Source organism: Lytechinus variegatus, chromosome 5 (genome assembly GCF_018143015.1).
Source record: "Lytechinus variegatus isolate NC3 chromosome 5, Lvar_3.0, whole genome shotgun sequence".
Taxonomy (NCBI): Eukaryota; Metazoa; Echinodermata; class Echinoidea; order Temnopleuroida; family Toxopneustidae; genus Lytechinus; species Lytechinus variegatus.
This window is the reverse complement of record NC_054744.1, coordinates 6,868,893-6,881,250: the sequence shown is the minus strand read 5'-3', so window position 1 is coordinate 6,881,250 and position 12,358 is coordinate 6,868,893. Positions and strand designations below refer to the sequence as shown.

Here is a 12,358-nt window from a genome sequence, read left to right as displayed (position 1 = left end):
CTGAACTCATAAATTCTGACATTTTCACCCATTTTTTCACTGTTCCTGCAGCCAGATTTTTTGGAGCATACCCCATTCTTAATTCTTATACATAAACAAAGGTCTGGAGAAAAAATCATGCTTTTGTCCACCGTGTCCACAAGTAGGGCATTTTTGACGCTAACAGACCAGACTAGAGTGCATTCCAGACATTCGGGTCCATTCTTGTGACCGGCCCGAATGTTTTGCTCATGTTCAAAACTTTTGAAGTGCATTCGAAGTGGAGAAATATTGAACGACATTCGAAGTGCATTCTGACTGCATTCTAAATATTCTTACGACATTTTATGAGCATTCGAGGCATTCTGATCGCATTTTAGAGAAAACCGAATCGCATAAAACGCGGCTGTTGTAACGTCATTTGGCAGTAGAAGTCACCCGGTCATGTCGCAAAAAGGAAGAAATTTTTGCAAAAGTAGTGAAAATTTCAAATTCCCTCCCGAATGAGGCACAAATTTTGAAAGTTCTTCATTTCGGCTGGTTCTGCTCGATTCCTGCTGATTCCGAATAAGTGTGACGGTGGTATTACAGGGCAAGACCATTCTTACCATATGAATCTGGGATGAATTGTGATTGGTCAGAACTGTTTTCATTGGGCAAATCTTCAAGCCATAGAACAAGAATGGTTGATTCTGTGTTCCAAAGGATCTCATTCACCTAAAACAAAAATATTAATCAGAATAAGAAATCTAAGAAAAATCACAAAAGATGTTATTGGTACTTAAACAGTAATGCAAAGCAATAACAAACAGAATTTTGGGGGTTATCAATAATAAAATTCATTAATATTTGAATAAAAAAAGTGTAGAAATCAAATAAATTTCATACTGAGATTTGTTTAATGAAAATACAGAATCATTTTGAATCGGATTAATACAAATATTGACATATAAATATGCTAAAAATCCTACATAAAAATAAGATAGGTATTGTAAATGAGGAGGAGGGGTGAGTTAACTTTCATATTCACCTGTAGTAAAATTGTAGAATTTTCAAATCAAAAGCTCCGTATTCTGAAGTTGGGTTTAATTCGAACTCGGGTTCTAGTTGTGCTTTGACTATAGATAGCCAATAGTGTCATAAATCTATAACAGTATAATTCTATGTATCAGCTCATTTTTCTCTCAAATCATTCTTAACTGTTTCGGAAGGAAAATAAGATAGCTTTCTTCACCATCACAAGTAAAGAAAGAGCACAATTACCATAAGAACTATACAATGTATGTAAAAATTTTGACAAATTTGGCTTTCCATAATTTCAGCACAGAGTTAGACCATGGTCTAAGTTAGACCCGACTTCAGAATACAGGCCAAAGAGATTAAGATATGACAAACGAACATCAAAATCTGTACTAATAGACTCTGATATATTCGCACTTTAAAGTTTAATCAATTTGAAAAATTGTCCCCATAAATATCAAGTGGAGGAAACACCAATCAGCTTTTCCTAAGAGATGTTTTGTTCTCATAAATACCTTTACTTGATTCTTGTTAAAGGGCAGTGTGAACTCTCCATGTCTAAGCCCATTCTTCTCAAAGAAAACAATGTCATGTCGATGTGGGAGAACCTGACTAGATGCTATTAAGCTCCCCGATGGCCTAAAAAAAAAATTGTTGACAATTAGAAAAGTTAAAATCTAAATGACCATGACTGCATTCTAAGTTCTAGAATATTGTACAATGTAACCATGTAGTGTTGTGAGGCAATATTTTTTACATTTTCGGCTTCCCATAATGTTAGCACAGAGTTAGACCGTTGCCTAAGTTAAACTAGACATAAGAATACTGTCCATATTATTTTAAAATTTACTGCGCAAGTATTTTCTTTCTCCCGAATTCATTTGCAACACTAGTATTTAAATGAGCATTTGATCCTTTTTTTTAATTCTATTATATTTCCTTTAATGATCATTGCTACAATTGTAATTCAATAAGTCTCTCATTTTCATTTTGATAGGTTAATTATGATATGTCAAATTTGTCTAATTATCCAAATGCATATCAAAACTACGATTCATAACTTACTAACCATTTTCATATGAAATCATAACTGTAATCTTATGAAATTTGTCAATTTTTTTATATCCATGTTTGACATGTTCATTATTTGAAAATGGAAATAAATAAATTGAAACTTGAAAACTTAAATTTCAAGAACTCACTTCCATGCTAAGCCCTGCTCCAAGCCATTAACATTCTCACTCGTTGACTGCAGGATGCATTCTCTGTTCCAAACACGAAGTTGCCTTGCACCTGCCAATAAACATCAAGAAACTCTGTACTGAAATTATGGGAAGCTGAAAATACTGCTGGATATTTGTGTCACGTTTGGCTATCTATACTCAAACCACCACATTAGACCAAGAGCGTTCAGACAAAGGGCCTTTGTGTATAGAGAAACATCTATATAAACCCCTCAAAAAAGTTTTGCAACTTAGTTTTGGGGGATGATTTCTTTTTGGTTAATGAAGTATAAAAGATGAAACTGGTATCATTGGAAAGCTGAATTATTCCTCTATACAATGACATGCCATTTGTCATGATTATGTAATCATGGAATATGCAGTCACCCTGAACATTGAGAAAAGTCAGAAGTGAAATGTTGCAAAATGCATTGATTTCTAACAAGAGTCTCCATTTCTATAGAATTTCCACCACGCAGGTGACAGTGAATGCACTCGATCCATCCTCAAAACAATTGGAAATTCGCTATTTGAAACGATGCATTTTGCAGCATTTCATTTCATTGCTGCGTATTATTATGTCTGTGTATTTCATGATAACACTAGCATTACAAATGACACATGATTGTAAAGAAGAATAATCATGCTTTCTAAAAATATCACTTTTACTCATGATGATGGCACATTAAGAAATTTGTTAGCACTCAAACTTGCAGTTTGAGTGCTAATAAATTAAACATGACATGGCAACAAATTTTGCAACATTTCATTTTTTACATTGCTGCTGATTTATCATGTCTGTGTATTTCATGATAACACTAGCATTACAAAAGACACATGATCGTAAAGAGGAATAATCATACTTTCCAATGATACCACTTTTACATATGATGATGGCACACTAAGAAATTTAGTGAGTTGCGGAACTTTTTTGGAGGGGTTTAGATCTACAAAACATAAGCTGTTGTGACTGTACTGCCAAGCCTTTGTTAATGTGGCTTCCACTAGTGATAACACAAGGTAAATTACTTATTATTATCTGATTGGTTTGGAGCAAATTATTTAAGTTAAAATCACTGAATAAGATTCTTCGTGACACAATCTCCAGAATATGGGTCATGGTACTGACCCAGTCGGCAATCTTTGAGCATAGATTACACTCGAGCCAGAACAAAGGAAATGGTCAAGTGAATCTATTGTTCTGGGCCCGAGTGTAGATTCGAGTGTAATTACACTAAAAGATTGCCACTGTCTTTTGAGCAATGAGCCAGAATGACACTCAGATGGATATATTTATATTATGCTTAGAGTAGAAGTTAGTAATCGATTAGTGCGGAGCAACTGTCCTGGGATTGTTTTACCTGTAGAAGGATTGACGGAACTGACAACAAAGCACTCGCCGTCACCACGCCAGCTAATTCGGACCCGTTGATCATCCCAGGCGAGGGCAGGTTTCACATTCTCAGCCTGCTGAGTTGCTGCCTGCTTGCCCACTGACCCGTGAAACTGGGTCTCTTTCTTGCCCCATCCAACAGTTATTGGTTTCTCTGTAAAGCAAAGGAATGGATGAAATTTCTTGATTCAATTATGCGTATGATGTTACTCCAACCAATTAAAAAAAAATGTAAGAAACAACCTTTAAATGTTGCATAAACATAATTACTGTGGAAGCGCCGTGGTGTAGCGGTTCTGACTCTCGCCTTGTAATCAGAGGGTCGTGTGTTCGAATCCAACCATGGCCTAGTGCCCTTTGGCAAGGCGTCAATCCACACTTTGCCACTCTCACCCAGGTGCTAATTGGGTACCGGTAGGAAACAACCGTCATTGTGTTTGGTTTAGCAAGTTTGCGCCTAACAGGCTGCTTGGAATGCTATGAATCCAGTGACCGGGTAATAATTGTGAAGCGCTTTGAACAGTCGTAGATTGATAAAGCGCTATATAAATGCCAATTATTATTATTATTAAATGGTAATATGCTAAAATAACAAATTTGATATAGAGAAATATCAATGTAAAAATAGTTGTTCCAATATCTAGCAGATCATTGAAAATTTTTATGTGATACAGTTTGTAAAATTCTTCCTTCTTTAAAGGAAGGGCTAAAATGACCCCAAGAAAAAAACATATTAATATAGAGTACCGCAATGTGATGCCACCAATTTTCCCTTTCCATGTGCCTGGTTCTAAAGGTTAGGAACCAGGCCAATAATAACATTGACTTCAATGGGGCTAATTATGTATTCATGTTGTCATATCTAAGGCCCATATGGACCGATTCCCACCAAATTTGGGTTGTGGGAGTTTTTTATCATGCTCTACCAAAATATGGTAACAAAAAAATTGAAATGCAAAAAACGTTTTTTGTGATGTCATCACTTTGGTACTCTAGATCCTCTATTACATTTACCCATTTTTTGAAAACCTTTTGAACAAAGCTTTATTGGATTTCTCCTGAAATAGTAACAGATCATTGTCTACTTACGTTGTCCGAACTCATCTGGCTGAAGCGCAGTTTCCAAGATAGGTTCAAAATCCTTGGTCATTAGTAAAAGGGTATTAGCAGCTGGAGGAAAAGAAAATCAGAATATAAATTGATAACAGACAAAATGAGAAACTCTCTCTGAAAATTACCACCAACTCTTATTTTCATTTTGAAAATCCATACCATTAAAATTTCTTACATCCAATCTAAGCCAATCCTGATTTTTTTTATACTTCTAATAAGTGGATTATCAGAGGTACTATTGTTACTGGGAAAGACAAAAATAATTAGAGTTTTGTAAATCTTTCGGATAGGTGTCTGGAGTGGAGTTCTAAAAGTGGAGAGTTACTTACCAGTTGCTAGTACAACCAATTCCTGATCTGGACTCCAACTCATACAGCATATACCATTCTCTACACTTCCTACACATTCCAACTACATAGGATAAACAAACAAAAGGAGTATGATTTAAAAATGACTTTAACAATGTTTGCTTTCAGAATAACCTTGGCATTTACTCAAGTTCAATGTAATATGCTCTGTATTATTTTTCTGCCAGGTTGTGCCTGAACTGTATCCCTTTAGCAATTAAACTATGAAACAAATTTCTCAAAGAAATGATATTCGAAGAGTTTATATTTGTATGAAAAAAAATAAATTGCAATTAGGCAGAATTTACTGAAGAAGTTTTAAACATTTTCTGAAGATTCATGCTGTGGGCTCCAATTCTTGATTTTCCAAAAATATATGAAATGAAGTCCTTGCTGATATTCAGAAGGTCACCAGTCATACATGTAATATGAGATGTGAAAATAGCTCAACAAAAATTGAGAAGAAAAAAATGAATGAAGATGAATGAAAGAAACATCATACTACTAAAAGTGATAATAAATCTATTCTGAGGTACAGTAAATTCCCGCTTTAGCTGCCTTCCAGCACTCGGTGCATTCAGGGAATTAATCCTGCCTGGTACCCATACACCTGGGTAGAGTGCAGCACAATATGGATACATTTCTTGCTGAAGAATAACACGCCATAGCTGGGATTCGAACCCATGACCCTTTGATTGAAAGACAAGTGTCAGGATGACTAGACCAAGACACCCCCAAATGCAATGTGACCATTGGAAAGTATACATTGTACATGTAACTACTCTAAAAACCCTGAATGGTTATTGAAAGGCCATTCATTTTCCAAGTTTTACAGTGGTTTTTCATGCATTAAAGGAGGGATTGCCACTGTACGAACATTTCAAATAGCAATGAAAGTGTCAAACTGATCAAATGTTTTTGGCCAATATTCTAAACTCAGATTTACTTTAACTCCAGATGATTTAAAATTGAGGTGTACTATGGATAGCCAATTGTGACACGTATCTCTAACAGCATTTCAACTTATCAGCTCCTTTGACACTCCAATCTTCATTCACAATTATCTGAAAATAATAAAAACAGTTCTTTATCATTCCAAGCAGAACATTTAATAAATGAAGTATTGATACATGTATTTAGACCTCCAATAATTCCAGCACAGAGTTTACAGCACATGGCAATAAGAATTGGGCTTTTGAGTTTGGTGATCATTTTGGAATGTCAGGCCTATGAGAGCATGATTTAATAGACAAATTTATTTGATAGTTATGAAATACCAATGATATCAATATTCATGGCCTTTTTCAGAAGGCTATTACTTATCTTACAGTAGCATTCATTTATTGAACTCACCTCAGAAGTAACTGTATTATACAGAAGGACATCTCCATTAGTGACTGTAATACACAGAGACTGCAGTCCAGGAAGGTGCTGTATGGATACTACATCATGTCCATCACTCCCATAGTCAAAGCCGTGCGTCTTGAAATCTACTGTCCATTCTACCTGTTTCAAAGAAAAATATTGGAAATGCAAGTCAAGTTTAAGTTTATTCAAACCAATTAATCAAATGATATCTTTTAATAAGTTTGACACAAGGAATATAGCATGATAGGTGTATAAGAGTAGACCCATATTCTTCAAGAGGGATGTACTCTACTGGAAGAAGATAAAAGGAGAAATGGAAACATCAATCCCTGAACATGACTGGCATCTCCATCAGAGCTACCAAGTCTCACGCATTATGCGTGAGACTCAAGCATTTTGGACTCTTGTTCATCCCCTCAAATCTCTGTCTCACGCAACTATCACAGCCTATCCCCATATACATTGTACACAATGTCTGTGATCTCACTCAGATTCACAGCAAATCTCACACATAGCTGGTCTTTGAACTTGGCATTTCTGCTCCATTCGTAATTAGCAAAGTAGTTTTACTCTCCATGCATGTCTGCCAGGGCTGATGTCTGCAGACTATAGTAGTACATGTACCCCCCCCCCTCTCCCGAAAGAAAATTCACAGGTGCAACTCGACAGATTTTTCAAAAATTTGACATTGATCTGGCTTTTTATAACAAATTTGACAACCCCCCCCCAAAAAGGTCTTCATCACTCAAAACTGGAGAGCATTTTTTCTTTAAAAAAAAAAAGGTTAAGACACAAATTAATGAAGGCAATTTACATTTTATGGGTTGTGCCTTCTTTTGGGGCAAATTTTACACTAATTGGCAGGTGCACATGCTCCTTCCATGACCCCCCCCCTCCTCGATCCACTCCTGAAAAAAAATATGATCAACATTACTGATGAAGTTGAATAATATTGATAATTGTTTCATTTTGCCTGGGGCCAAAGCAGATCTTTATTATAAAGATCACTGACGCTAATGCAGTTTCGCCCCGGCCGACTTTGAGATTTTCCAGCCAGAAATTGTTTGCAAATCTCATGGCAAGTCTCTCAGTCACATTTCAAGGTCAATACACTGTATGCCCACTTGGCCACCACTTTTCCAAAAATCACAATCGGAAACAGCTGATATCGGCTTTGATCTCACCGTTCACATTCTCAGTAAGACATAAGTTTGACATGGACTGAAGTAAGTGAGCAATCAAATTCATGCAAACCAATGGGTGAGTTGCCGCAGCCAAATTTGTTGATTGCTAACTTCTGTCCGTATCAAAACTACTGCAAAGCCAAGTGAAGCGATGTCTGACGGAAATTTCAAACGATAACGTCGACTCAAGGTTGGACCTGAAAATAAATAGGTCCTACTCGATAAATTCTCGATCGCAATATTTGGAAAAGAGGTGGGTATACATGTACTGTTTATTGACCTCAGTGTTTCCACTCTTCCCGAAATTCGGGAAATTTCAGGAAATTTTGACTTTTTCCAGGATAAGTTCGGGAAATGAAAATATTCCAGGAAATTTCCGGAATTGCGAAAATTACAATTAAACAATTAAACGTAGAAACTATCAATATTCATGATATTCAGGTTACATTTTAATAATGTTTTACAGCCATACGTAGCTCAAAATTTTTCGCTCGCGCTCCGCGCTCGCATTTGTAATTCTTTTCTTATCTTTAAAGAGGGCGTGAACAATGAAAATGCTAAAATCCTTGATTTTGGCCACCAAGGCCGAATTTAGGCTAGCTGTATTATTGCCCGATTTTCGTTTAAAATTACATTTGAAAATTCCAGGAAATATCTATGAATCTCAGGAAATTTGGGATTCAGTTTCGGGAAATTTATTTTTTAGCTGTGGAAACACTGATTGACCTCCAAATGTGACCGAGACTTGCCATGAATGACAAGTGCAAATATTTTTGGTCTGCTGGTGGGGAAATTTAATGGCTTTGCTCAGCTCAGTCAAAGTCGGCCAGTAGAGGCGCACGGCCAATATGGGAGACTCTCTCCGATGTGGGAGATACAAAAATCTCCCATATATATTAAAGACTTGCTTTGCAAAAGAACAAAAGAAACAACACCAACAAAAGCATATTTTTTTCCACCAAAAATTTTGTCTCACTGGGTCAGATCAGAAGCCCATTGTTTTGTGTGTGGATGACAACTAAAATCCTTATCAAAACAAAAGTAGATGGTGAATTTTTAAAGTAGACGGTGAAAATGGGTGATTTTTCATGAGGAATCTGCCACCAAGGTTATCCTTTTGAAGCAAATGTAAACAAAGAAAATTGGTCTCCCAAACTGGAGACTGTCTCTGAAATTGCATCCTACCCAAATTCTTTACAAAAGTCTCTCTCTGATTTTGGAAATAATCTCTCTCTTGGGAGACAGTCTCCAATATTGGCCGTGCGCCTCTACTAGTACTAGTACTGTCATTGTCATGACTGTCGGCCAGTGCGAAACTGCATTAGTGCCAAATTACCTCTTTAGTTGTTGGATCTAAGCAGCCAAAGGAAGTATTGCTCCCTGTGTAAACTTTGCTTGTATCAAAATCAATGCTCAGGAATCTTGATTCAGAAAACTCTTCTTTTTCAATGCAGCGGCGCTGATTTAAAAAAAGATTTCTCATTTTGTCCTTGATGATAGCTCGATCAAAATTCAAAACTCTATTCTACTAAGCTTAGTTTCCCTGACATATGCCAGGCTAGTCCTTGCTGATTTATATTCAAATTTCCATGAAAATACTGATTTCCAATAACTAGATATTCGAGGACAACTAAGACAAGTTCAACAGGACAGACGACGTGGACATCCACACCGGCCTTCTTACGCACTAACTCTAAACGCCAGCGAATGTGAGAGCGAGCAACAGCGGCTGGTGATATCCGCTCCCCGAAGCTTCGGCGGTGAAAGATATCATTAACCCGATAAGGGGAAAATATACACGTGAAACTCTACTGTTGCTGTTCGGTTATTATGATAATTTCTTATCTAAACTATCTTTAAATTCCCTAAATGTAATTCAGTTTTATCTTGAATAAGCTTATAAATAAAAAATTGATTTTTAAAGTTATCTGTATAAATTATTTTTACATAAAATAAAATATGAAATGAATCACATCTCAATATTAATGATGAGGATGTTATTAAGGTCGAAAAATTGTTTCTAGGAGCCAAGACTCTAAGAATAATGGGAAATTTACACTGATGAAGGAGTTGTGTTTAATGATTTACTAGCATGTACGCATACAATAAGAAAAGACAAAGATCTGGAATGACATATAAGGAGGTGAGTATATATGGATCATATCTAGTTTTAACAAAGTTTCTTTCTAAAGTTAATTGTGTAGTCCCGTGTACTGAAAACGGTGAATTGTAAAGTAGTTAAGACTAGAGCGCGAGCGTCAGCGCCAGGCAAGCCATGAATGCCATTATTGATTGTCCATTGAAACACAAGCTCCAGAGTCTTGATTATTTACTATCATTTGTTCTGCTTGAATTTTATTGGTTTTATTTTTGGAGCAGATAATGATCTTAAATCACATTTGGTGCCCATGGCACGCCATGGCAATGTCCATTATTTTGTTGAATTTTCTCTTTTTTTGATCAATCATTCAAAATCAAATTTCATTTTGAGTTTTGTCTTTGAGACAATGTGTAATGTCCAGATCCAGTTTGCTGAACCTTGGTTGATTCACTTCATTTTGCCCATCACTGCCAATGCAAGGTGTTTAGGTTTAGGCATGATTGAGCCAGATCGGCATAAAGCTATTTTGCATTTCTTAATGTCTCCACTTGTATTTGTAATAGTATGGCAAGTTCCCCCAACTGCCCACAAGTCTTCGCAGTCCCCCTTGTCTGCGCATATGCGTATCTGCGCGTTTCTAGTAAAAGAAGAGTAAAGTAAAACACGACCACATGACGAAGATACACGACGACCACATGACAACCACATGAAATACATAGAAAGATATTCATGAAAAAATCTGAAAATCTAAAAATGACCACCCGAGGTTTTTTTAAGAAAATCATATATTTCATGAAAAAAATTTACAAGATATTTGGTACACAGTGATGTAACTTCTCCGGAAATTGCCGGATTTCCGGTATTTTCATGAAATCTCAACTTTTCCGGTTTTCCCTCCCTCGAAAGTTGCCGGAAAACCCGGCCCCTTCGAAATTTCACGATCGGCACGTTCTAAAAAAAGACGATCGATCGCCAATGTGTTTTGTACATCTCGGCTACTTAGAAATTCGCTCTGATTACGTTACGGTCAGTATACAGTGTATACTGACCGTAATTACAGTATTCAATGCACAGAACGCTCGCTGTCTGAAATTCTGATGGTCGAGCTGTCGCGAGTTGGCTTGAATGCGGAAGTGAACCCTGGATCGCAATTTCCACACACAAACACATGCACATGTGCCGCACATATTTTGTTTGCCAACCTCTCGTTCGGACTGTGATTTAACTCGGAATTAACAGCTTAAACATTGCTTGGATAATTTTGTTATTGAAGTGATCGGATCAGCATTACATTTTTTTACGGTGCTTAATATTTTTTGTGCAAGAATTCGCGAATTTGTTTGAATTGTAACTTGCAATTTGACAGTACTTTTAAATTCGTTCTCGCTTGAAAATGGATGGTACCGTACATCGTGTAAATCAAAAGGACATCGTTCGCGACATATAGACGCGGGTTTAAACGTTGCTTGGAGCCTTGGACTGTTTTATATTGAAGTGATCAGATCAGGATTACGTGTAAGTTTCGTTTATGATGCTGAAGGCTAGGGAGTTGACACCAAAGCCATCCTCAAGCTTGTCATCTGCAAGAAAGAGTCTATAGAAACCTACACAAACATGACAAAAGGTAATTTTTTTTACAATTTAAACCCTGAAATGGCCTCTCCTGTGGCCCCAAATGTGCAATAATGCTCTGGCTTCTTAAGGCCCTGGACCCCCGGCCGTAAGGCGCGAGAGCTTCGCTCGCTCCGCTTCGCATTTTCAGGTTTTTATACAAAACTCCAGTTACATCCCTGGGTACACTTACACATAATGATAAGGAACATTATCAACTGAAACATTTTGGGAAATACAAAGAAATTCAAGTTAAATCTTAGACAGCTAGCAGCCGTTTGTTTTGAGGCGTTTTTGAACATGTTTTTTTTTAATTTCTCCTCATACACAGACGGCTCGCTATCGTGCAGCCACCATTAGGGGACTTGCAATGCAAAATCCCCCGTCGGGGCTCTTCAATTTTTGTCTTTAATGAATAAAAATTTTGAAAATTAACGCGACCAAAATGCAAATTAATATTCCCTCTTGGCATTAATTGCCAAAAAACAGAGAAAAATAAAGTTAAAAGGAACAAAAACAGTGACTTACCTCGGCTGTGGCGCAAATTCACTTCCCCGTTTTATCCGATCTTAAGTACATAAACATATGGCAATTGAGTCCCCTGTACAGATCGCGCTAGAACTTCGGTCTCTGTATTTGGTGAGTGAAGCCAATGGAGTTCAGCTGAACAACCAACATAACAGAGACAGAAGATTTTGGTCTAGTTAAATCTTAACTCAAATCATTAGGTGCGCAGACTTGGGGACCTCTATGATATCGTTAATTATGAATAGAGCGAAGGGAAATGAAAATGAATTTATAAAGGAGGAGGAAGAATTAAAAGGGGAGGAAGAGAAAGAGGTGCGCATTGACAATGGGTAGGCCTATAGGCTATCTATTAAGATAATTGTAGCACCATTCATATATGGCATCATAATTTAGCTTTTATCAAAGTTTATTGGGTAATATTTATTCAAATTTCAAAACTACAGATTGATGTCTTTTTTTTCATCATGTTTATTTCTTCATTATGGTCCTCT

The 12,358-nt window shown here is 36.7% G+C and overlaps 2 protein-coding genes across 7 annotated transcripts in view; one reads left to right on the top strand and one right to left on the bottom strand.

Moving 5' to 3' along the window:
- The window catches only part of LOC121415164 (putative elongator complex protein 1), a 38,927-nt gene extending 29,528 nt beyond the window's left edge, over nt 1–9,399 (bottom strand). Inside the window, exons 1-8 of the mRNA XM_041608309.1 lie at nt 8,964–9,399; nt 6,429–6,581; nt 5,058–5,139; nt 4,705–4,785; nt 3,584–3,769; nt 2,202–2,292; nt 1,515–1,638; nt 588–696 (exon numbers count right to left, since the gene is read on the bottom strand). Coding sequence (XP_041464243.1) covers nt 588–696; nt 1,515–1,638; nt 2,202–2,292; nt 3,584–3,769; nt 4,705–4,785; nt 5,058–5,139; nt 6,429–6,581; nt 8,964–9,110 — 973 coding nt within the window. The 5' untranslated portion in view covers nt 9,111–9,399. The remainder of the gene's footprint in view (nt 1–587; nt 697–1,514; nt 1,639–2,201; nt 2,293–3,583; nt 3,770–4,704; nt 4,786–5,057; nt 5,140–6,428; nt 6,582–8,963) is intronic.
- Nucleotides 9,400–9,612: 213 nt separating this feature from the next.
- Nucleotides 9,613–12,358, top strand: part of LOC121415163 (leucine-rich repeat-containing protein 49-like) — a 45,581-nt gene continuing 42,835 nt past the window's right edge. For all 6 annotated transcript variants that reach the window (XM_041608308.1, XM_041608307.1, XM_041608302.1 and 3 more), the window contains exon 1: nt 9,613–9,770. In XM_041608308.1, the coding sequence (XP_041464242.1) occupies nt 9,720–9,770 (51 nt within the window). In that variant the 5' untranslated portion in view covers nt 9,613–9,719. The remainder of the gene's footprint in view (nt 9,771–12,358) is intronic.